This window comes from Cynocephalus volans, chromosome 11 (assembly GCF_027409185.1).
Source record: "Cynocephalus volans isolate mCynVol1 chromosome 11, mCynVol1.pri, whole genome shotgun sequence".
Lineage (NCBI taxonomy): Eukaryota > Metazoa > Chordata > Mammalia > Dermoptera > Cynocephalidae > Cynocephalus > Cynocephalus volans.
The window spans coordinates 85,973,794-86,000,583 of NC_084470.1; the positions used below are offsets into that span (position 1 = coordinate 85,973,794).

The 26,790-nt window shown below is 39.6% G+C and overlaps 1 protein-coding gene across 2 annotated transcripts in view; it reads right to left on the minus strand.

Annotated features, from left to right (window-relative positions):
• CRBN (cereblon) overlaps window positions 1-23,661 on the minus strand; it is a 32,014-nt gene extending 8,353 nt beyond the window's left edge. Inside the window, exons 1-5 of one of the 2 annotated variants that reach the window (XM_063113879.1) lie at window positions 23,581-23,661; window positions 19,015-19,127; window positions 11,449-11,651; window positions 10,516-10,665; window positions 5,758-5,917 (exon numbers count right to left, since the gene is read on the minus strand). In XM_063113879.1, the coding sequence (XP_062969949.1) occupies window positions 5,758-5,917; window positions 10,516-10,665; window positions 11,449-11,651; window positions 19,015-19,127; window positions 23,581-23,647 (693 nt within the window). In that variant the 5' untranslated portion in view covers window positions 23,648-23,661. The remainder of the gene's footprint in view (window positions 1-5,757; window positions 5,918-10,515; window positions 10,666-11,448; window positions 11,652-19,014; window positions 19,128-23,580) is intronic. The other variant, XM_063113880.1, reaches the window with a different exon arrangement.
• Window positions 23,662-26,790: the final 3,129 nt, after the last annotated feature.

A 26,790-nucleotide genomic window follows, 5' to 3' on the forward strand; every position in this document is an offset into this window, starting at 1 on the left:
AAATGCCCATTGACTACAGCTCAAACTAATGGATTCGATCATGAGAAAAAATTTTGGCTAAATGTAATTCTTATATTTGAGGCTACCCAAAGATGGTCTGGGACAGCCTCTTAATAAATGTTCCGGTAGCAATGTAAGCCTGAGAAGTCAGGCCATAAGACCCTTAAGTTACTCTCCAATAAGTTGTCCTTTACCTTTAAATCCCTAATGCTAAGGATTATTACCACAGTTCATTTTATAGAACTTAAAAAATGCTACCAATAGCACATCAAGTAACTGAAAATTCAGCACTAGCAATGGCAGCTATTAATATTGTGCTGAGAACTTCACGTTTTACACAAATTCTATAAGGTTGGTGGTACTATCATCTCCATTTTAAACATAAGGAAATAGAGGCACAGAAGGATATGGTATAACCTGCCCAAGGTCACACTGTAGTAACTGGGCAGTAGCTAGGATTTGCATACAGGGAGTCTGACTCTAACCATCATTCTTTCGACAAATATTTTGAGTGCTTGACATGTTTCAGGCATTATTTTTATGCATTTGGGATATGACAGTGAATAAAACAACGAAAGATTAAAATCATTGCGCTGTGGAGCTTACAGTTTAGTGGGAGAAGCTTACTTTCTAAATTTATATAGTCTTAGAATTACAAAATGACAAAGACCCAACAAAGTTTCAGTTTGACTGACTGGCATGCTCTGAATTCCGGTCATTAAAATATACTCTTCACATTAGATATGATTACTTTTGTACTACAAAAAGCATACAAAATATAGCACAGAAGTGTAATTTTATTTGGCACCCACATCAAGATAAGGAGAAGCCAAAATAATTTATTCATATATAAATAAATTCCAATTATAAAGAACAGAATGTGGGGTGCTACTATAATAAGAATAAAGCACTGCGTCAGGGTCATGTTATTACCCTTCGCCCTGTCACCACCTGTGAACAAGCTACAGTCTCATGTGTCTCAGTTCTCTTCTTTTTGGAGTGAGAAGACCTTGAACATTCTTTATCTGTATTATCCTGACAGATTCTAAAAGTTCTATTCACAAATCAATTAAATATCCTTAATACACCCTTAGTATCTGTGATGTGCTTTATATAGTCAGTTATACAAACTGAAGAGGAGTATGCCAGAAAAGATTAGCTAGCTTTTATAGAGCATCTGCAAAAATTTAAGCCACTCCAGTATCCTCAAATTTAAGAGTCTCAGCTTTCAGGCACAACAAGGAGGGGCTCTTATCTTATATCTGGGTAATAGTGATAAGTTCTAGCAATTTATGGGCACTGTTCAAGAATATCAACCCATGACTTACTTCATAAAAGGGTTAGACCTCAAGAAAATTTTAATACTAGCCAAAAAGTTTAGACACTTAAAAGTAACCAATGACTGATTTTCCAGTGAAGTAGTTTTCACTGGGAACAGGATTTACTACTGAAAGCAGGCATAAAAGGCCCTTAAAATGAATCTGTTACGTGCAGGTAATCCATCACATACTTTCATTTTTAAGCCTTACAACTATGGCTTCGGCTTTACCTCCCAACAATGAAGAATGTTCAAAAAACGTTAAACTCTATTTTAATGGGTCTTTGAAGTGCAATGAAATTGGAAGAGTAATGTGAAAAGGTAAATATACACAGTAAATCATCACCACTGGCTTCCTTTACATAGTGACTACAGGTGGTCATTTATTGTATTAAATCCTATTACAATCAGCAATATGAATGATAAAAATAATTTATCCAAATAATTCAAAAGTTACCAGTTTTTGTTTCCTTCTTTCATTTACCAAATCCTACATGGCAATAAGAACTGGAATGGAATGATAAGCTCTTTCCTATTCCTGAGGCTTATAAGCTAATGACATATACACAATACAGAAGATGAAAGCCAGGGAAATCACCAGTCAGACTGAGGAAGCACCTGACTACACAAGGCTAAGATTTCAAGAATTTTTTTTTCTTTAATATATAAATAAGCAACAGATGTTATTGCTTTTACTTCTACTGTTGTAGAAGTAACAAGGTGAAACAGATTCTGAAGTTCATATGGGAAACTTAATAGGAGTCATGAAAAGCTTAATAAAAGAAGAGCAGTGAGGGAATTACTAGCCATATCTTTATTTACACAAATTATAACCTGTCAGCAGTTACAACAGTATGGTGATGGTACACAGACAGACTGACAGACCAACTGAGCAAAAAAAAGTTAGATAAAAAACATGAATTTGGTCTATGATAAAAGTGCCATCTCAAATCAGTGGGGAAAATAGGGACTTTTCCACAAATGGTAATGGGACAATGGGGGGGAGCTATCTGGAAAAAAAGTACAGCCAGGATGAACTACACATGGATCAAAGCTTTACATGTAAAAGTAATGAAATCACAGTGGAGTAAAAAGAAAACATGGGGCATTCCTTTGCATGGGGGTGGGGAGGGGTCATTTTTGGCTATAATTTAGAACACAGAAGCATTTTTTAAAAATTCAACAATAGAAGGAGGAGGAGGAGCAGGGGGAGGAGTCAGACATGGAGACAGAGCACATTATGCACTGCTTCAGACTGAGTGGGATGTGCAAGTCAGATATGAGTAAATTCTATGAAGAGAGGAGTGAGTTGAGCACTGGATCTGTCTTAAGATAAGCACTGTTACATAATCCAACCTATGGTAAGCCTATGGTAATCCACCTAAAGGTGCAGTATGCCAAACCACTGAGATGGTACTACTGCATAGAGTTCTCACCAATAGTACCTGCCGTGCTCTTTCCCTGTGCTAGATTCCACTTTCTGATGCATACAGAAGTGGTCTCTCTAAAGTAGAGCAGTAAACTCTTGGAGATAACTTGGAGTCCAAAACAGATCAGCTAGCAGTTTTTCTTGGCTTAATGATCTAGATCTCATATTTCAGAACCTAAGAAACTACTGAAAGTTTAAACAAGGGAACCCTTTAAACAATCTGAAAAATACATAGGATGAAGGCATTTATATCTCCTAAAACATTTTCCGCCTCTTTCATTCCTTAGCGCCTTCTGTTTAGCCCCTGGCAACTCTAAATATGAAAATAACTAAGGGCTAATGTTTGAGAGTCCAGAATGACTGAAGAAATAAGAGAACAGGGAAAGGTTAGAGGATCTGGTCTCAAACAAATACGAGGGTACTTCAAAAAGTTCACAGAAAGACTCGCATTCTTTGGATTCTATTTTTACATGAACTTTTTGAAGTACTTTTATGTGTGCTTCCTTGGCCTTTGCAGGTCTGTCTTTCCTTGCTCTTGTTGAGCCAGTGACAACCCAATTGTAATGGGCAAATTCTGAATTCAATCTGAACAAACTGAGGTGCTTTAACCACAGAATAGAATGAATTTAATCAGTAATTTATACAGCAATTAAATTTAAAAGTAGTCTTACTTGCTTAATCGCAGTTCAGGTTTAAGACTGCAAGATCCTGCTGCAGGATGCAGAAGTAGTTGAACAGAGTACTTATATCAGGAATTAACCTACAACTGCTTCACCCTATGTTTAGAACTTTGCAAAGAAGAGTTAATGTAGGACTTTTAAAGGGTTAAGAATTCTTAACAACCTATCTTGGCGTGGAAGAACTAGTATCTCAGTCAAAATACTTAATACCTTTTGGAAAAAAAAAATCCAGTGATTGAAATACACAATTATATAAAAACTAAGATATGCAGGTAGCATCTTGATGCATCTACCTTGCCACATAGTATTTCAGTAACAAACCAGTGCCAAATGCACTACTAGGCACTAAATGACTTAATATACTCTATAACACCACTCCTTGGAGCCCATGTGCTGATAGAGCTATCTTTGACACACTTCAACACTTATGCTTAAAAGACTATGGGGGCAAAATTTCCCTCTGTTCTATTGTAAAAGAAACAAGGGGAACCTAGCTGCAAACAGGCACACTGTCACCACCGCCCCAGGGCCCTACCAGCGTCCTGGAGCATGGAGCCAGGGAAGCCCGAACCCAGCTGTAACCAGGTAAGGAGCACACCAAAAACACCATTTCCATGCAGATAGCCAACCATAGCCCCCACAAGTGCCACGGCTGCTGCAAAAGCGGCTAGTTGCTACAGGGATAGTCACAGCCACTGTGCAGCTGGCATGCCAGACACTGGACTGGCACTGACAGAAGGACAGTCACCAGTGGAGACCAAAAAAAAAAGAGGTCCTTTCTCTCCACAAAGCACATTCCAGAGTAATAGAAGAAGCATCTGCTATACAATAATAGTGGGGGACCTGAACACACCTCTCTCAGTACTGGACAGATCATGTAGGGAACAAATCAACAGAGAAACTGTTAATCTACTAGAAGGAGAGAACAAATCTATGGTTATTAGAGGGTAGAGGGGAGGGGAGAAGGGGAAAGGGATGGGTAGAGACTGGATAAGGGGCACAAAGAATAAGTATGATTTGTAATAATGAATATGCTAATAAAGAAGCAAGGGCGAAAGTATACTTAAAGTATCTGTATCATCAAAAAAAAAAAAGTTTATCAGGTTTGGAAAAGGAAATACCGCACAGCTATAGAAAAGTTGCGTGGAACTTAAGTCAGTATCAGTACTGTTAAACTTTAAAATATTAGTTTCAAGGTTTGGGAGTCCTTAAACAGTTTCATTATGCCTTTCTTATTAGAAGCTTCTTAGAGACACTTATTAAAACACATTGTACCATGTAACAGATTGGTCAACTGAAATGCATAATAACAAGACCAAGAAGTCTACAGATACCCAGTTAGAAGCCTGATGCCCATCAAGCATCCATCCTGCTCAAAGTTCTCTTTGAAAACTGAAGCAATTTTCCCGCAAGAACATTAAAAATGGTGGTACACTGACTAGTGTAGGAGACCCCTTCACGAATAATCTATACTAATTTACATCACAATAGGATCCTATACTAATTTACTTCAAAGTTTAAAACCCTCACTATTCTACATGACAAAAAGTAAGAGATGACTAATACAGGATTTTTTTACAATGAAAATTGTCTTCCTATATTTTTAAAAGATAAACGTCAAAAAAGTCAACTTATTCTGAATTTTGAAATTAGTACTCTTTTCCTTGAGACAGAAATCATAAATATTAACTTTCATACTTAAAATTACTGTATACTTCTCACAAATGAGTAGAAAGAGGCTTCATCAATTTTCTTTCCCTGAGAGAATAATTTAGTCAAAAGAATATACATCAAGAATTAATTCCCAAACAAGCAATACTTTTAAAGAGCACCTAGTCTCAAAGTCAAATTTTGTGATGTAAATAGCATTTCACAAAACAACAGCAAAAAAGCTTTTCTCTCAGAAGTCTGGAAGAAGGAAAACAAACTCTACTTCTCTTTTACTACTCTGTGCTAAAAGAAATCCTCTGTCTTCTTTAAGGTAATGTACGTTTATGACTTAAGAACCAAATAGCTTATAGGATCAGTTTAATAAGAGATTCCTGTGGAATTAAAATCATAAGCTACTAATTACTACATAACTATTAAGCATAATAGCAAGAACATCTTACAGCTGTGTGATGTTTTACTACTTTTGCAAACTGCTTTTACCTAAATAGGTGCCTGTGAAATTTTTAGAAGCTCCAGCTATGATCAAATGCAGCTGGACTACTGCCACATGAAGTCTCTGGGGAACGAGTCATGACAGCTGTTTGTGTGTCTTTCTTAAAACAGAAAAAAAGGCAATCTGTCTTCACGTTTTAAAAATACATAAAAAATAAGTTTCTTACCTTCTGGTATTTCTGCCACCACTTACATGAATACCGGTCTTCCCATGAGACAGGTTTTGAAGGAAATATCTGGCACTTATTGAGGGATTCTAACTGAACTGCAGACATGGTTGAAGGCAACACACATTCAGGAAGAATTTGCACTTTAGCCTGCTGGATTCTAAAATAAAAAGAACCAAACACGGTGTTCATCTTTAAGAAAACTATCTTAAACTCTAAGTTTCCAAACATCAAGGATAATATTAAATACTAAGATTTTCCAAGTTTTTAAAACATATTCATCAAATGCTGATGATAAGATACAACACATTTTCAGAAAATAACTTTATTTCATAAATCATACAGAAGTTAAAACCAAAGATAACCTAAAGTATGGACTTTTAATCTCTCTGTGGAATGGAAAGGGGTATCTTTGCATTTCAGATAAATACACAGTCTATAAATGAAACAAAGTTTTAAAAAATACACATACAATTAGCTATTGCTTATCTTGACACTTCTAAATAAATTTCTTAGGCATTCTTAGATACCCCAACCTTCCCATTCCCCCACTCCCTATGTTGCTTAACTCTTACACCTATCCTTTCTCATAAATCATACAACCTGAGTAGATGGATAAAGGAAGAGAAAATCAAGAACCCATTTACATGGATGAGTTAAAATAAGACTAGAGAATTACATTTAGCCTTTATTTTTATGTGCATTCCTTTTCTCATTCTCAAAAATTTAACTTGAATAGGCAAAGATCAAAATATGCATTATATTATCTTTTTTACTTAAAAATTATTTAAACTCTCATGATAAATCATTATTTCCAAAATGCTACTTGAGAATATCATAATTGCAAACTTCTTATCACAAACGAATGCAACAAGAAGGTTGTCCCTATGAGCTATTCTCCTATGAGACATTACATCTCCTATAGTTTTTGAAATGCAGAGTATGTAACTACATTTAAATGCTGAAATAAAATACTGTCAGATTGCAAATATATTAAAGAGTCTCTGCTTCATTATTATGTTACAGACTTCAAATGTGGTCCTTCATAATAACCACTGTCTTGACCCATTCAAAGTTATGAATGAAATTCTGACATTTCTACTTATGAATTAAATGAAAATAGTTAAGTGTCTCTGAAAATATCTAGGTTTAATTTAATGATAATGTTAGACTAACTTAATTTCCTTTCTGCAAGCTCATTAAAATACTCAGAAGATTTATGTCTACACGACTTTGGAAAATGTTAAAATTTTACTATGTTCAAACTACGGTCAAATGCTCTTGTATTAGAGCTCATTAAAAACAAAATCTCAATTTTCTTCACCTGATGCACAAATACAAACAACTTAATTATATTTTTAAGGTAAAAGTAGATACTGTACTATAAAATTTTTAGAGATCAGATTCTTCTTTAAGGTTATCAGTAACTGAATTAAGAATTAGGCTTCACCCAACCAATACATAAGATTTCATTTTGTTATGAAAACATTAATGTTAACGAGCACTGGCTTACAGATCATTTTACCATCAGTCTACAGTACAAACTGCCCGAAGTGCCCTGCAGAATGCAGCAAGCTCTCCGCCACCCTCTTGAACAGCCCAGCGCCTGCTGTGGTTGCACAGGGATGGCTCTTCTCCCAGCAGCTGAGTTGTTTTTAACACAAGCTAATCTTGTTTCCTCCCAACTTGTTTATGGCAGTTCTTTTGTGATTGTAGTGACTTAATTTTTAAATGTTATAAAAACCAGTGAAATAAGAGTAAAAAATAAAAATGCTTCTATGAACATTATGTTGAGGACGTAAAAAACTGCTTTCAAAGTAGGTTTAGACAATCTAATAGTAGGAAAAAGTTGCACAAATCTAGAAGGATTCTGCACTCATATTGCCTTGTGACTATCTTTAGAATCTCTCTTTATAAACTGTAAATAGATGATGCACAACGAAAGCACAAGAAAGTCTATGGCCATCTCCAATCTGGAGACCCACTTCAAGGACCTTGTCTCTCCATGAAATGAAAAATGAATGAATGTACACTTATACATTTTAAGTTTAAATGTTTAAGGTATATATGTATAACTTGTTGTATTCCCAGCTTTAATTAATTTTTTTGACTGACAATTACTGGTCTCAATTATGACAGGTAAGAGGTCTTCTCTTGTAATTTCAAAAGGATATTACTAATCCTTCCTCCTCTCTACACCACGCTCAGCCAGTGAGCATACCGGCCATCCCTATATAGGATCTGAACCCGTGGCCTTGGTGTTATCTGCACCACACTCTCCGGAGTGAGCCACGGGGCCGGCCCACCTTCCTCCTCTCTAAATGCTAAGAATCAGATCTATTTCTGAAGAGTCCTACAGTGATTCACTGATATCCTTCTATTACTTATTTAAAAAAATATATATATATATTTTTCCATGTGTTCAGAAGATGACAAAGAAATAAAGACTTTTAACTTACAAAAGGTGAGAAGGTAGCAGTATACTTTTTAATATATAGAGCATCATTTAGGTAAAAGACACATGAATGTGATATACTTTACTGGAGAAAAGGAAACTGGCTTGAGTTTCAAATGTGATATGGAGAAATTTTGGCATAGTGGAAAGAGCACTAATTTGTTAGAGTCAGGGGATCCAAACCCACCAGCTCTGTCACTTACTAGCTATATAACTTTAGTCAAGATACTTAACCTTTATAGTACTTGGCTTTCTCATTTGCAAAAAGAGGAGACTTCCCTAGATTATTTCCATCATTTCTTTCATTTCACCATTTCTAGTGAAGGTGATTATGGGACCGGAGGAGCAGTGGAACCAGAGAAATCTCACTCCACAGAGGCCTTTTAAATTATAGCAGACACACAGAGAGGCCTTACTAGCAGGTCTATGGAACACTAGAGAGAATGTGCCCTTTCCAAGTCTTGTTCAGCCCTATCAGTTTAATGTTAATCTTTACTAGAGTCATAGGTATTTTCCTTGACCTGTTTTCAGTTAATGATCTACTGCCATCTTGTGCCCAAAAGAGTTTTGCCACAATCCAAAGTAACTGATGTCATGACAGTCTCAGAGATACACTTTTCCCCAAGTCAATTTTCCTTTATGGTTTCTGGAAAATAGTATTCACAATCAAAACTGTGTAAGTGTGAAGATAGGAAGTACTTTAAAAATGAACTGTTAGCAAAATCCTCAGTAAGAACCAGTTTGTTAATTATCACAACACAGTGCCCTCAGGAGATCATCCTTTCATTTATTAATGTAACGTTTATGGTCCTAAATATAAAGCATAAATAAGTATCAGTTACTGTTCTCACAGGCAGTTCATCTACTGAGAGAGACAGGCATACAATCCTATGAGGACAGTAGAATGGTAAGGGCTATGAGAGTTTGCACAATGTATGTTCTGGGGAAGTACCAGGAGAGAACCAAACCCCACAAGAGCCCCAGCAACCCCATCCCACATTCCTCTGTGTTCTCTCTAGCCACAAAGGTCTGCCTCTGACCCGTCTATATTTTCATAATTCAACAATACTTATGAATGTCCAGTATGTGAACAAAACACATGAAAAGTTCCTGCTCTCATGCAGCTTACATTCTTTTTCAAAGCTTTAAAAAAAAAAAAAAAGAACCGAACTTCCATATGTTCAGAAGATATTACCTATGCAAGACAGGTCTAATGAGATTTTCAACTCTTGTATAGATCAGAGACCAATTCACTAGGACTGAGTGGAAGCCAAGAATCTGTACTTCACAGGTGATTCTCGTATATGCCAGAGTTGAGAACCAGTTTCTTTTTTTTTTTTTTTTTTTTTGTCGTTTTTCCGTGACCGGCACTCAGCCAGTGAGTGCACCGGTCGTTCTTATATAGGATCCGAACCCGCGGCGGGAGCGTTGCCGCGCTCCCAGCGCAGCACTCTACCGAGTGCGCCACGGGCTCGGCCCAGAACCAGTTTCTTAAGAGATAACATCCAATGATCAGGACAAATGCTTTGTTTTGTTTTGTTTTTGTTAAGAGGATAAAGTAGGGTACACTGAACTTTTTTTTTAACGTAGTAGTATTCTTTGAACTTGTGAAAAACCCTAACAAGGAGAGCTGCCAAAATAAATATCTGCTAAGAAATTGTAATTAGGGAATTTCTAAGCTTTACAAGGAGCAGAGACAAGTATTTATTGATCATTTATTATGTAAATAGCATTTCTGGGTGATATAAAATTCGCACTGGAGATTGGCACTAAATGCAAATGGTTTGTACAGCTCAGATGGAGCAAGTGTAACCAGTGTGGCTTCCAAACATCACAGGAATGCTGCAAACACCACAGCTGTCCCAGTGAGCACATAAGAGCACACAAGCCTCTGGCCTCCCCACCCTTTTGTGCTCTGAAGAGAGGTCTTCAGTCCCACAGTAGCCATGCCCCAAATGACACTTCCCTTTGGGTTTACATTACTATTCTCAAACCTGGAGGGACATTAGAATCACCTGGAAATCATTTAAAAAGGATGCTGCAGCCTCACCCCAAGCTAAGTCACTCTCTGGGGATGGGAGATGAGGTTGGAACTCAAGCTTCTATAGTTTTAAAAAAAACTTCACAGGTGATTCTCATGCACAGCAAGGTTGGAAACCACTGGGCCATACACCTTTGAAGGGAAAGAGAACAACTAATTAAGTTAGAAAATATGAAGGGTCAGTAGAATAGAAAAAAATATATAAGACAACCATTTCATTATAAGATGTTTTCAAAGCTTTAAAATGTACAATATTTCTTACCCATCTGACTGGGTTCTTAGCTCAAGGACTTTGAACCTTTGTCTTCCAATTGCTTTCACTTTCACTATCTCAATTCCAAAATCCTGTTCCTCTCGATAGGCATATATCTCTGCTGTTGTTCCAAACTGCGCTTCCCTTTCCTGTATATTACTTCCAAGGTAAATTTTAAAAGGAAAGTTTTAAACATTTGACATTTAAATATGCAAAGTTGGCAAAAGCAATACATACGGGAAAACTACTTATAGCAATCAACCCTCACTGGAAAGCCAGTATAATTCTATTTATTTTAAAATCACACAGCAGATATACAAGGAATCTTCAGGAAGTACAATTAGAAGACTTTAGGGAAAGAACCAATTTCTAGTCACTGAAAACGATCTAGGACTGAGAGGGTTTTAAACTCTCATTTCCCAAGCCAAACATTGTTTCATTTTGTTAGACCCTCGTCTCTGCTGCTTATTAGCAGCAGTGTACTGGGGCAGGAACTTCCGGTATTTATTTCCTGCCTCCACTGAAGACTTCCTCCATCTTCCATGGGACACTTGAATTCCAGTTTCAACTTACCACTGGTTTATAATGGTATAAGTTATCAATCTTGAGAGAGAAAGAACAAATCACTCTTTGAGAAAAGTAATCCTTTACATTAAAATGTAAAATTCCTTTTCTCTTTAACTAAGATTCTAGAACTGTTTCTCATTAAATATTAAGGATTAAAACATTTTTCAAACACCAAAAAGTTAAACTGTGAGTGAAGGTAAATGTCTGAAAACAACAAAAGTACTCCAACTTACACTTTCAAACTTTTGCTCAAAATTCATTCCTACCCAGCCTCTCCTGTACATGCAAAATACTCTGCTCTGGCTCTACCACTGACCTTTGCTTCAACTACACACAAGAAAGGATGTGTTAAGCAAACTTACTCTAATATTTTACCTGTATGCAAGAACTGCAAAGGTTCTATCTTTCTGAATTAAATTCCGCACCATACTGACTTCTTGAGGGCGAAAAAGCTGAAGGGGTAACGTCTGCCCGGGAATCAGGATCATCATCACCTGTGGCAGAACTGGAATCACCTGACAGCTGTCATCATCATGCAAAGTCCTGCCATGAAATTCTTCCATATCAGCGCCAAGATACTATGAAAAACATGCACAGGTACAGTGTCATGATAAATATGTAATAAAAATACAAGTTCAACAGACTAAAGAACAAATCAGATGATAAGAAATATAAACAGAGTACAAATATTTATCTAAACAATAAACCCGGTGTATAAGCATCTCACATGAAAATCTTATTTTTAATCTAATTTTTACTCAGAAGAATTTCTATTTTTTTTTTTTTAATTTTATTTTGTCGATATACATTGTAGCTGATTAATGCTCCCCATCACCAAAACCTCCCTCCCTTCTCCCTCCCCCCCTCCTCCCCAACAATGTCCTTTCTGTTTGCTTGTTGTATCAACTTCAAATAATTGTGGTTGTTATATCTTCTTCCCTCCCCCCCCCGATTTGTGTGTGTGTGTGTGTATGTGTGTGTGTGAATTTATATATTAATGTTTAGCTCCCTCCAATAAGTGAGAACATGTGGTATTTCTCTTTCTGTGCCTGACTTGTTTCACTTAATATAATTCTCTCAAGGTCCATCCATGTTGTTGCAAATGGCAGTATTTCATTCGTTTTTATAGCTGAGTAGTATTCCATTGTGTAGATGTACCACATTTTCCGTATCCACTCGTCTGATGATGGGCATTTGGGCTGGTTCCAACTCTTGGCTATTGTAAAGAGTGCTGCGATGAACATTGGGGAACAGGTATACCTTCGACTTGATGATTTCCATTCCTCTGGGTATATTCCCAACAGTGGGATGGCTGGGTCGTATGGTAGATCTATTTGCAATTGTTTAAGGAACCTCCATACCATTTTCCATAGAGGCTGCACCATTTTGCAGTCCCACCAACAATGTATGAGAGTTCCTTTTTCTCCGCAGCCTCGCCAGCATTTATCGTTCATAGTCTTTTGGATTTTAGCCATCCTAACTGGGGTTAGATGGTATCTCAATGTGGTTTTGATTTGCATTTCCCGGATGCTGAGTGATGTTGAGCATTTTTTCATATGTCTGTTGGCCATTTGGATATCTTCCTTAGAGAGATGCCTACTTAGCTCTTTTGCCCATTTTTTAATTGGGTTGCTTGTTTTCTTCTTGTAAAGTTGTTTGAGTTCCTTATATATTCTGGATATTAATCCTTTGTCAGATGTATATTTTGCAAATATTTTCTCCCACTCTGTTGGTTGTCTTTTAACTCTTTTAATTGTTTCTTTTGCTGTGCAGAAGCTTTTTAGTTTGATATAATCCCATTTGTTTATTTTTCCTTTGGTTGCCCGTGCTTTTGGGGTCGTATTCATGAAGTCTGTGCCCAGTCCTATTTCCTGAAGTGTTTCCCCTATGTTTTCTTTAAGAAGTTTTATTGTCTCAGGGTGTATATTTAAATCCTTAATCCATTTTGAGTTGATTTTAGTATACGGTGAGAGGTATGGATCTAGTTTCATTCTCCTGCATATCGATATCCAGTTATCCCAACACCACTTGCTGAAGAGGCAGTCCCTTCCCCAGTGAATAGGCTTGGTGCCTTTGTCAAAGATCAGATGGCAGTAAGTGTGTGGGTTGATTTCTGGATTCTCTATTCTATTCCATTGGTCAGTGTGTCTGTTTTTATGCCAGTACCATACTGTTTTGGTTATTATAGCTTTGTAGTATAGCTTAAAGTCAGGTAGTGTTATGCCTCCAGCTTTATTTTTTTTGCTGAGCATTGCTTTGGCTATTCGTGGTCTTTTATTGTTCCATATAAATGTCTGAATAGTTTTTTCCATTTCTGAGAAAAATGTCTTTGGAATTTTGATGGGGATTGCATTGAATTTGTATATCACTTTGGGTAGTATGGACATTTTCACTATGTTGATTCTTCCAATCCAAGAGCATGGAATATCTTTCCATCTTCTTGTATCCTCTCTAATTTCTCTCAGCAGTGGTTTGTAGTTCTCATTATAGAGATTTTTCACCTCCTTGGTTAACTCAATTCCTAAGTATTTTATTTTTTTGGTGGCTATTGTAAATGGGCAGGCTTTCTTGATTTCTCGTTCTGCATGTTCACTATTGGAGAAAAGAAATGCTACTGATTTTTGTGTGTTGATTTTGTATCCTGCTACTGTGCTGAAATCATTTATCAATTCCAACAGTTTTTTTGTAGAGGTTTTAGGCTGTTCGATATATAGGATCATGTCATCTGCACACAGGGACAGTTTGACTTCATCTTTTCCAATCTGAATGCCCTTTATTTCCTTCTCTTCTCTGATTGCTCTGGCTAGTACTTCCAACACTATGTTGAATAGGAGTGGTGAGAGTGGGCATCCTTGTCTAGTGCCTGTTCTTAAAGGAAAAGCTTTCAGCTTTTCCCCATTCAGGATGATATTGGCAGTGGGTTTGTCATATATGGCTTTAATTATGTTGAGATACTTTCCCTCTATACCTAACTTATAGAGGGTCTTTGTCATGAATGAGTGCTGAACTTTATCAAATGCTTTTTCAGCATCTATAGATATGATCATATGGTCCTTGTGTTTGAGTTTATTAATATGGTGTATCACATTTATTGATTTGCGTATGCTGAACCAACCTTGCATCCCTGGGATGAATCCCACTTGATCGTGATGAATAATTTTTCGTATGTGTTGCTGTATTCTGTTTGCTAGTATTTTAGTGAGGATTTTTGCATCTATAGTCATCAAGGATATCGGCCTGTAGTTTTCTTTTTTGGTTATATCTTTACCTGGTTTTGGTATCAGGATGATGTTTGCTTCATAGAATGAGTTTGGGAGATTTGCGTCCGTTTCAATCTTTTGGAATAGTTTGTAAAGAATCGGTGTCAATTCCTCTTTGAATGTTTGGTAAAATTCTGCTGTGAATCCATCTGGTCCTGGGCTTTTCTTTGTTGGGAGCCTTCTGATAACAGCTTCAATCTCCTTTATTGTTATTGGTCTGTTCAAATTTTCTACGTCTTCACGGTTCAGTTTTGGGAGCTTGTGTGTGTCCAGAAATTTATCCATTTCCTCCAGATTTTCAAATTTGTTGGCGTATAGTAGTTTATAGTAGTCTCGAATGATTCCTTGTATTTCAGATGAATCAGTTGTAATATCGCCTTTTTCATTTCTAATTTTTGTTATTTGAGTCTTCTCTCTTCTTTTTTTTGTTAGCCATGCTAATGGTTTGTCAATTTTATTTATCTTTTCAAAAAACCAACTTTTTGATTCGTTGATCTTTTGAATTGTTTTTTGGTTTTCAATTTCATTCAGTTCTGCTCTGATCTTAATGATTTCTTTCCGTCTGCTAACTTTAGGATTGGATTGTTCTTGTTTTTCTAGTTCTTTAAGGTGAAGTGTTAGGTTGTTCACTTGCCATCTTTCCATTCTTCTGAAGTGAGCATTTAATGCAATAAATTTTCCCCTCAATACTGCTTTTGCAGTATCCCACAGGTTTTGGTATGATGTATCATTGTTTTCATTAGTTTCAATAAACTTTTTGATTTCCTGCTTGATTTCTTCTTGGACCCATATGTCATTAAGTAGAATGCTGTTTAATTTCCATGTGTTTGTATAGTTTCCAGAGTTTTGTTTGTTATTAATTTCTACTTTTAATCCATTGTGGTCTGAGAAGATACATGGGATAATTCCAATTTTTTTGAATTTATTGAGACTTGATTTGTGACCTAATATGTGATCTATCCTGGAGAATGATCCATGTTCTGATGAGAAGAATGAATATTCTGAGGTTGTTGGGTGGAATGTTCTGTAGATATCTGCCAATTCCAATTGGTCTAGAGTCTTGTTTAGATCTTGTGTTTCTCTACTGATTCTTTGCCTAGATGATCTGTCTAATATTGACAGTGGAGTGTTCAGGTCCCCTGCTATTATGGTATTAGTGTCTATTTCCTTCTTTAGGTCTAATAGAGTTTGTTTTATAAATCTGGCTGCTCCAACATTGGGTGCGTACATATTTATGATTGTTATGTCTTCTTGTTGGATCAGTCCTTTTATCATTAAGTAGTGTCCCTCATTGTCTCTTTTTATGGTTTTTAGTTTAAAGTCTATTTTGTCAGATATAAGAATAGCCACTCCAGCTCGTTTTTCTTTTCTGTTTGCATGGTAAATCTTTTTCCATCGTTTCACTCTTAGTCTGTGTGAATCTTTATGGGTGAGGTGGGTCTCTTGTAGGCAGCATATAGCTGAGTCCTGCTTTTTGATCCAGTCAGCCAGTCTGTGTCTTTTAATTGGGGAATTTAAGCCTTTAACATTAAGAGTTGTTATTGAAAGGTGTTGATTTATTCCTAGCATTTTATTGGTTGTTTGGTTGTCTTAGGTGTCTTTTGTTCCTTGCTTTCTGATTTACTGTTTGGTTTCTTTGTTTGTTGGTTCCTTAGGTTGTAGATAGTGATTTTGTTAGCTTGTTTTCTCTTCATGAATGCCATTTTTATTGTACTAGCGGGTTTAGATTTTTCTTAGGTTTTTATGGCAGTGGTAGTTATTTTTCAGGAACCAAACCCAGTACTCCCTTGAGGATTTCTTGTAAGGGTGGTCTTGTGGTAGTGAACTCCCGCAGTTTTTGTTTGTCTGAGAAATATACTATTTGCCCCTCATTTCGGAAGGATAGCCTTGCAGGGTAGAGTATTCTTGGCTGGCAATCTTTGTCTTTTAGTATTTTGAAAATATCATCCCATTCCTTTCTAGCTTTTAGGGTTTGTGATGAGAAGTCTGATGTTAACCTGATTGGGGCTCCCTTATAGGTGATTTGACGCTTCTCTCTTGCAGCTTTTAAGATTCTCTCTTTGTCTCTGAGTTTTGCCAATTTGACTATGACATGTCTTGGAGAAGGCCTTTTTGGGTTGAATACGTTTGGAGATCGTTGAGCTTCCTGGATCTGAAGATTTGTGATTTTTCCTATACCTGGGAAGTTTTCTGCCACTATTTTGTTGAATATGTTTTCAATGGAATCTCCATTTTCCTCCCCTTCTGGAATACCCATGACTCGGATATTTGAGCGCTTAAGGTTGTCTGATATCTCTCTCAGATTTTCTTCCATGTCCTTGATTCTTTTTTCTTTCTTTTTGTCTGCTTGTGTTATTTCAAACAGCCCATCTTCAAGTTCAGAGGTTCTCTCTTCAACTTCGACAAGCCCTGCTGGTTAAACTCTCCGTTGTGTTTTTTATTTCGCTGAATAACTTCTTCAGTTCAGCAAGTTCTGCTACATTTTTTTTCAGGACATTGATTTCCTTGTATATTTCCTCTTTCAGATCCTGTATACTTTTCCTCATTTCATCATGATGTCTAGCTGAGTTTTCTTGTATCTCATTCAGTTTCCTTAGAATTATCACTCGAAATTCCTTGTCAGTTATTTCAAGGGCTTCTTGTTCTATAGGATCTAGAGTATGAGATTTATTAACTTTTGGTGGTGTACTTTCTTGATTTTTTGTATTTCTGGAGTCTTTTTTTTGGTGTTTATTCATTGTGGCAGGGGGTTTCACAGTCCACCGGTTTGAGACTAATGACTAACTAGGATGTTGCTGTGGTTGCCAATTTGGTATGGCTCCCGCCGTGACTGCTCAGTTGGCCTCTAGTGTCTTGTGTGTGTGGTTGCCTCAGGTCTTGGGCTTCTCCGGGGATCCACCTTTCTGGTCAGCTTGGACTCTGCTGGGATGGTGGATCACGTACCACAGGGTGTGTGATCTCTGTTGAGCTTTCACTTCCTGTACAGGACTTCTCCCCGTTCCGTGTGCTCTGGCCCAGGCTGTTAGATCGTGCAGTGGCGACCCCAACGGGTGTGTGGTTTCTGTCGAGTCTCCGCCTCCCTGGCCGCACGTCTCCCCCCTCTGTGCACACTGTGCTGGGCTGGGGAGTGTCTTCTGCACCCCTCGTCTATCAGCTGGGCCTTCAAGACCCTGCTCAGCACCGCCTCGCCCAGGAAGTCTACCAGGTTTCTGCTAGGCACAGACGACCGGTCTCTCTGGGTGCCTTTGTAGCACTGTGTAGATCTTTCTCGGGTCTTGTTCACCTTTGTATCCCCCCGGTATAAACCGAGTCTAGTGCCCGCCTGCAGCCTGCTCTCCGACAGGTTCAAGCGGACCTGGGAACTCTCCTACCACACTATTCCCAACCAGAAATTCGTTAGGCTTTTTTCCAAACTGGTGGTCGCAGAGATGTTATCTGCCTCCCAGTAACAGGAAGTTTACCGGGGCCGGAGTCCAGGGTGTGGTGGAGTGACAGTCGGCCCGCCCGTACTTCCTAGCCCTCCCAACACTGGTTGGGACGCCCCACACCCCCAGCCCCGCCAGAGAACCGCGGAGGGAGTGGGAGAGGAGGCCGGCCCGCAGGCTCCGGAAAGCCCCGCGCCAGGCCAAGCAAATGGGCTCAGTGATGGCCGAGCAGGGCGGAGCTGCCCGCACCTGGGAAAATGGAGGCAGCACCGGGGCAGTGAGTGGCCTGGTGGTGCAGGCAGGAGCCGCATGGGCATCCACCCCCCGAACAGAGCTGTGCCAGGGATCACTCCCAGTGCTGTGCCAGGTCGGGCGCTCGCTCTGTCTCTGGTTTGTTGCCTTCCGTGTTCTTGGCGCTGCCGCCTCGGGCTGTTCAGTCGTGGCGCCGCTCGGGCGCTCCCAGGAATCTTCTTTAATGCCGGCCTGAAACCTCGAATCCTGAATAGGGCAGCTGGCCGCCTTCAGTGCGGCCCCAGCCTCCAGGATCCTGGCTGCATCCACAGCAGCCCTGGCGCCGTGTTCCCTGTTTCAAGACTCGCTTTTGCAGCTAAGAATCAGTTCTTTTCCTGCTCCACACTTCAAAGCTGTTGCCTGTAAATGAGGCAGCCTCTCCTGCCGGGGGCAAAGTGGCGTTGAGCCCCCACGACCGGCCAGCAGCAGCAGTCCTCCCTTAAGAGATGGCCAGAGGAAGGTCCACAAGTTTCCCGGCTGCCTGAGGCCCAGTGGCCACCTTTTCCACCTCAGCTACTCCGCGCCAGCCGCCGCAGCCGCCGCCATCTTGAACGAATTTCTAATCTTTTATAAAGAATCTCACATGCACACAAATTTGAGAGCATTTCTTAGTTCAAGATATTTATTTTGATCAAAATAAGAAATGTTTCTATGTCAAAATATCACAAATGACAAGTATAAAATGTTAGTATGTTAAATAACACCCAGCACCTACTAGTACAGAGAATTAAGTACTTAATAGCTAAAGGGTGAAAATTCCTCAAAGAATTACACCAGGATTAGTATTAAGCTACTTAAAAATTACAGGTAAATGTTTATCTTTTGTCAGATAGCCCATGCCCTTATCCACAATTTCTAGTGTGAGGTAATATCCAGTAATGCGAAATCAGTCACTTACTTTTAGGAACTTTTATCTACAGTTCAATGTATAGCTAATACATTAGATCCATTACTGAATTACATACTGTATGTGATGTTGGCAGACTGGTGTCAAAATTTATGACATTTGGTTTTTTGGCTTCTTTGCTATCCTGGTCTTCAACTTCCATTTCAATTTCATCTTCCTCCTCACTCTCTGCTGTAGAAGTAGAATAAGAAAAAAAAAAAAGAGATGCATGAAAATGTCAAAGCAATGTTCATTTTCAAACACATAATTCCATCTTGAAAAAAAGGGTGCTAACACCACTACATTTGGTGATTTCTACAGCACTAAGAAGAGGTAGCCAAAGGGCTGCGGTCTATGCCACTCACTCTCTCTTTTTTTAAATCAACTTTTTATTTCAGAATAGTTCAAGATTTACAGAAAAGTTGCAAAGATAGTACAGAGAGTTCCCTTATACCTCACATCCATTTTGCCGTATAGTTAACATCTTATAGTAGCATGATATGTTTGTCACAACTAAGGAATCAGTATTGGTACATCAGTATTAACTAAACTCCAAATTTTATTTGGGTTTCCTTAATTTTTAGTTAATCTCCTTTTTCTGTTTCAGGATCCCATCAAGAACAGCACACTCGATTTAGCTGTCATGTCTCCTTAGACTCCTCTGGGCTGGGGTGGTTTCTCAGACTTTCCTTGTTTTTAATAGCCTTGACAGTTTTGAGGAGTCCTGGTCAGGTATTTTATACAGTATCCCTCAATTAGGATTTATTTTATGTGATTCTCATGATTAGACTAAGTTTATGTGTTTTGGGAAGGGAGACCACAGAAGTGAAATGCCATTTTCATCACATCGTATCCAGGGTACATGCTATCAACTTGACTTCTCACTGTGACAAACTTTGATCACATGGCTGAGGTCATGATTGTCAGCTTTCTCCATGTAAAGTTACTCTTCCTACTTTTCACATTGTATTCTTTGGAATCAAATCACTAGGCACAGCCTACACTTAAGGAGTGAGCAGTTACTCCATCACCTCGAAGGGGAAATATCTGTATAAGTTATTTCAAATTCTTCTGTATGGGAGATTTTTCTTTTCTCTCTTATCAGAACTAATTTGACAACTTAGACAACCCATTCCACCTAATTACTCTTAGTTTCCCCATCTGAAAAATGACAGGCATGAACAAGACAATTTCTAAGGTTCTTTCAAACTCTAAAGAGTTCTACATAAGAAAGAAAAGAACTAAAACAAGCAAGAAAGAAAGATCCGTTAATTAAAACTGAAAAAAGATATCATTATAACCTGGCAGAATTTGTAGCATTTTTCCAGTGACACCACTTCCCCGGATATCACTACTTTATTTAAAAATGAAATGTCTGTTATCATTTTCATATGAGTTTTGCTTTGCAATTTTATTTATTTTTTGGCAGCTGGCCGGTATGGGGATGTGAACCCTTGACCTTGGTATTACAAGGTTGCGCTCTAACCAACTGAGCTAACCAGCCAGGCTTTGCTTTGTAATTTTAAATTTAAAAATACAATTGGCATGAAGCAGAAAACATATTTTAAAAGAAGCACAGAGGGATAAATATCACATGTACTCACTCATATGTGGGAGCTAAGAGAGAAAGAAGGAAGGAAAGAAAGACCACAGTGGTGCATTGGACTTGCAGAGGGAGAGAACATTCTATAGGCTACAAAGTGGGGGGGTGGGGAGGTTGGGGATAACTGGGTGGGGACACGGAGTACAAATACAATTTGCGGTAATGGGTATACAGACAGTATGAATCTGGCCCCCACATCATGGGGACAAGGGGTGACAATCAGCTTTGTATCTCATGAATATTCATAACCAAAAAAAAAAAAAAGAAATGTCTTAAAAAGCTTTCTCCACATGCATTTTTTTAAATTATGAAAACTAAGCTGGTCTATTTTAAAAACCTGATGTCACCAATGAAAGTTATATTCTATTAGGTGGGAATCTGTCCTTTTCATGCCAACCTTGCGTAAATTTTGTCCTAGAACGGTGCTTCTCAAGCAGAAGTGATTTTTGCCCCTTGGGGGATATTTGGAAATGTCTGTAGATATTTTTGAGTGTCAAACCAGGGAGCACTACTGGCATCTACTGGGCAGAGACCAGGGATGCTGCTAAACACCCTACACTGCACAGGGCAGTCTCCATTACAGAGAATTCTCCAGCCCCAAATGTCTGAAGTGTGGAGGTTGGGAAACCCTGGCTAGACTAGCCATAAGATGTACTGAATCTCATTTCTGACCTCACAGTTCACATATTTTTAAATGCCCCAAATAACCTTCTAAATAAGTAAAATTTCATTACAAAATTGTCATTTTTTTCCTTTGTGCATATCATTATTTAAATCAAACCACCTCTAGCTAGGTCCCTGACAGAAAATACAAATGCTATTCAATATGGTAACTGCCTTAGACTTTTACTTATTCTTACAAATTCCTAGATATAAGGCTTTGTAAAAGAGAATATAATTATATCAACTTACATAGAAATAGTCAATGATCTAACACTTCGCAGAAATTTTTCCTAAGAATACAGAAGTTTCACCAAGAGATAAAGAAAAATCTAAACTGATGAGAAAGATATTCTCAGTCTAATTATCTGTATTTACAACTCTCATGTATGGCTTTCACTTGGCACATGGCAAGACATACTGTTTTTCTCTAGTACAGATAGTTTAAAAGATCAACTATTAGCTCAAAGGCAGAAACTAATATTTTTGAAAATTTACATTTTAATTCTTCTGACTTCTAATTTTTAAATGACTTCTGTATACTTAGTAGCCTTTCTCATACATATGGCTAAAACCCACTTCCATCTTCTATGTTTATCTGTTAATGTTTCATTTGGCCAGGATAGTCTTTGTATCTCAAATATTAAGCTATTTCCTTAGCACTTAAAGGATTACTCTTCAAAACAACTCACCTACATGGATTTATGGACAATTCAATATTTCTCTACAAATAAAATATAAATAATTTGGAGAAGCATTATTACATCTCTGGGCCCTCTCCTGATTTTTTTCTGAGAACACACACTGACTGTTCAGAGCTACCAGGGTGAACTCTGATGACTCATCTCATGCAGGAGCACCATGTGAATGCCAACAGAACACCAGTATCCTCCCTCTTCTATTCACCATTCCCTCTGAAACACTGGATTTGGCACGTACAGAGTCGGGTTATGTCTCTGAAAAAACAGCTCAGCTCTTTTGTGGAAGGCTGGCACACTTACCTTTATGTCAACTCAGCTAGGATGGCTTCAGGAACAACTACTGACTCTGACGTAGCTTATTTTTCTAGAAAAGGCCCCTCCTATATGGTGGGCATGCAATCAGTCTCTTCCCCCTTCAATCCATGCTACTCACAGTGGAAAAATTCATCCTTCAAGCATAGCTCTCCTTTAGGCAAGTACTGAAACCTGAAATTGTTTCTTGGCAACCCACAGGAAAACCCCCCAACCCCACTGGCAAGACATGAACGTTTCCAAACAACTTAGACAAAACCTTCCCCCCAGGCCTTGTCTTCCACAACCTTACCCTAAGTGTATGCTTCTGGATGTCTCCCGATGTTCCTCACAAGGCTTTTCCCCAATCCCTCTCTCCAAAGAATCCTAATAGCGTTCATTTACCTGGCCCTAAATCAACTGCCTCTGCTAATTATATTCTCAGAAACCTCGCCCAGACTGTAAACCTCCTCAGGCATCAGACTGTGTACCATACCTCTTTACATTCCCACAACACCTAACATATTGCCTGGCATGTACTGAAGGGCCTGAGGTAATATTCTCAGTTTGGTTGATACATCTCTTGGAAAGGATCTCTTGTCTACAGCATTCTATGACAAGTTCGTACAATTATTCCATGCCTCCTTTAAGCTCAGTATTCCAACACAAGGCCAAGATTTAAATTTTCACAAAACATACAAGAAAGAGAAGACTGAGCTTACCGCCACACTCCGAAGGAACTCTAAGTAAGCGTATTCGTACATGCGTGAGAAAAGCAGACCAGATATTGTCCTCAGAGAAGTGGTCAAGCGACACACAAACCCGGGTTGGAGTTCTAACTCTGCAACTGTGTGACCTTAGGCGAGTCACTGAACTAATCTGCCAATTCATTTTTCGCCTATCAAATCAGGATCCGAGTAAAGATGTAGGAAGGATTAAACGCGGAAAATGCACGTGAAGTGCATACTGCAGGATGCATAACGTGCTCAGTGCTTAATACACGTTAGCTGTCACTTTTATTAAAGGGAAGGCAACCAGGAAAAGTAACGGTTTATAACCTGACCGGGTCCTCCACGTCCCCCAGTTTCACAGCATTTCCTTGGAGCTAAGATCAGGACACAAGCAGGACGGAGAGGATGGGGTCCCTGCCCTTGGGAGCGAACGCCTCCCTCCCCCAACACAGTCTCCCACAGCCCAGGGCAACCGAGCAGGGGAGAGAAGCGCCGTGACTCGGTCACCGGCCGGGGGCGACGAGGTGCCGCTTCCCGGTGCGGCCCTGCGGGGCCAGCCGGCCTCGACGACCCCCGCCCGCCTCTCCGGCCCCGACGCACCGCTCGCGCTCCGGGCCTCGCCCCCCTCCCGCCGCCGGGGTCCTGCCCCGGGGGGTTACCAGGCAGGAGCGGCAGGTGGTTGCCCATGTTGCGCGCCGCGTCCGGAGGGTCTCCCTCGCCGGCCATGTCTGTTTACCCGCAAAGGAGGCTGGGACAGGGCGGTGCCGGGGACGCCCGGGGAGGGTCCGCCCTGCGCCGCCGCCGCGCACCGGGGCCACAGCGACCCCTGGCGGCCCCAGCGGGGCAGACAGCGGCGCCCGCCGGGCTCTGGTAGGGATGCCCCCAGGCGGGAGGAACCGGACAGTTCTCAGCCACGGGACAGAATGCTGTTCACTGCTGTCCACGTTACAGAAACCTCACCTTGTCCCAGCCCCTGGCATGGCTTATCTCATCATGACATTTTACACATGGGGAAACTGAGGCTCAGAGATTGTAGTCTCCACCTCGTTCTTAAAACGAAGGGGGCAGAGAGGAAACAGAAACCTGCTTATGCAGCATCAGCTCCAATTCTTAAAATAAGAAATATATATGTGAAGACTGGGAAAATGCACCAGTTATTCCAAGGATGGTTGGATTATAGCTAATTTTCTTTTCAACAATTTCAGTGGCTTCCATATATATTCCAAAATTAACATGTATTAATCAGAAACAAATACTTGAAATGATGATTACACAGAATAGAAAAAGGCCTATGATTGGCTGGTAAGTAAATCTGTCAGAATATAAATTAGCCTATTATGACTTCAGCTAAGTAAAAATAAGTCATGATATGGAAGAAAAAAAAGAGAAACTAAAATATACAAAAGTGAAAATAATTCTGTTATAATGGTGGGATTGTGACTGGTACGATTTTTGTTTTGGAGGGCAAACAAACTTTTTTTAGTGTCTTTTTAACATCATTTCTGCAGTGAAGGAAGCCTGAAAAATCCTTAAATGGAAAAAATAATCTAAACATGGTGGTGGTGGGTGGAGGGTTAGAGAAATAAGCAGCATTGCTCTAGAGAAAACTCATGCATCTGGGATTTTTAATAATGGTATTTTGTTTTGTTTTCTTTTCCAAGGAAATTTGCCTCACTGAAAAGTTGTAAGCTGAAAACCTCCTTGTGATAGAGCCTCATGTATTGTGTTATTCTGCCTTCTGTCCCTGAGACAGTCTGTGGCCTTGGTCCTTTACATCCTTCAGGCCTCAGTTTATCCATTTGCAAAATAAGATTGGACCAAATAATGTTCCAGGTTTGTTCTAGTTAATAATGTTTGCAATATTAATAACATCACCTTTTACGATTAAGTTAGTAACAGTCACATATATTATTGTGATGAGTTACTGGAGTTAAGTGATCTCTCCAGTCAATTGAAGGATGATTCTATACCAGAATGCCAGAGAGGACATGCAGTATGAAACCACGAGGGAATGGCAGGTGTGTGAGAGAAAAAGAAAGAAATAGAAAGAAAGCTAAAGTAAGCAAGTGTGTGCATGCGCACGTGCACGTGTGCTGTAGCATTGCTGCTGGAGTATTATCAGTCTTACTATAGTTTGTAGAATTTCAATAAACTGTGCTTACCTGCGGAACTCTCTTTTCACAACAAGCATCTGACCTCTAAACAAGGAAGCTCTGACCCTCCAGTGGTCCTCCCAGCTGTGGCACCAGGACTGTTGTTTGAACTGTGGGTCCATCAAGAACTCTCTGGACAAGAAAGGACAGCCCCTGAGCCTGGCGGAGTCAGGGGATGTGGCTAGAAAAGCACTGGCTCTTTCTCTTTTCTTTTGTGCACTGCTCCAGGCTCATTAGAGCTCCCATCTGCCTATCTTTTAGTCCCCATTCTCTTCCTTTTCCTCCCCTCCATTCACATTGACCACACGCTCCCTTCCTCTCCAGTGTCTACCCAGTCATCCATAGCTACATCTTTCAATAGGGACACGACGGCAGATGATCATTGAACAGAAATATCTAAGCAAGCAGGTCGCTTGGATTAAGCCCTGGTTATTAAAACCAAAAAGGAAAACATGATCATTTCCCATTTATTTTTAATTCAGTAACTTTATCCTGAAACAAGGTATCATACTGAGTTCCTCACATTTCTTCTTGCTGGCATGAAATGTCAATCTGTAAGAAGCTCTGTAAACCAGAGGAAAGAGAGATATTTAGGTTCATAGATCATCGTCTTACAGCTCAAGAATTAACTTTAATAGTACATAACTAAGGCTGGTAAGGGATGAGAGAAAATTCAAATGAAAAACCCGTCGCTCTTTCATGTTCTGGCTTCTGAGCAATATTAGCAGCAAGGGATACATATGCTGGGAAGAGACATTTCTGCCTCTTTCCTGTTTTTTGTATTTCCTCTCTGTTTTGTCATGTGTTAAAGAATGCTACTACCCTGGTCTACACAGTCAATTATCTTTTGCCTGGATTATTGCAATAGCCTCAACACTACTTTCTTGGGTTCCACCCTTGGCCCTATAGCTCATTCTCAATGAAGCAGTCTGAGTGATCCTGTTAAAGCACAAGTAGAGCATGTGACTTCCCTGAGCAGAACCCTTCCTTGGCTCCCCATTTCACTGCCAGCCAGTTCTTTGCAGTGGCCCTTGTAATGCACAGTGGGCCCCCATATCCTGCTCTGATCTCACTTTGCTACTGCTCTGTAGGCTCTCACTCCCCTCCATCAATGCTGGCCTTCGTGTTGTCCCACAACCATGGGGGACCCCCTCCACCTCAGGGCCTTTGCACCCACCTGTCCCTTTGCCCAGAATGTTCTTCCCCCACACAGGTGCATGACTTGCTCCCTTATAGCTTCTAGGTCTTTGAACAATGCCCCTTCTTAGGAAGTCCTTTCCAGACTACCCAATATCAGATTGCAACCCTATTCCCAGCCCCACCATTCTCCAGCCCCCTTCTCTGCTTCATTTTATTTCAGAGCATTTATCGACATCTAAACTGTTGTAAGGATTACTTCTTAAAATGGTCTCCTCCCCATCACCTCAAGATGTAAGATCTGGATGGGGCACAGGGATCTTTGCTCCCAAAGATAGGTTCTGGCATTTAAAAGGTGCTCAAAAAATGTTTCTTGAATGAGTGAATGAAATGCACAGTGTGGAAGGCACTGTCAGTTTTCTCCCTACCCAACAGCAATTCCTCTTCCTGGCAAAGAACTCTGTTTGAAGCAACAGTGTGCCCAGCCCATGGGGCCGTGTTCACTCTAAGGCCACCGTAGCTAGCCTGCTCCCTTCCCCACGTTTTCTGGAAGCTCACAGCATCACGTGGCCCAGTTCT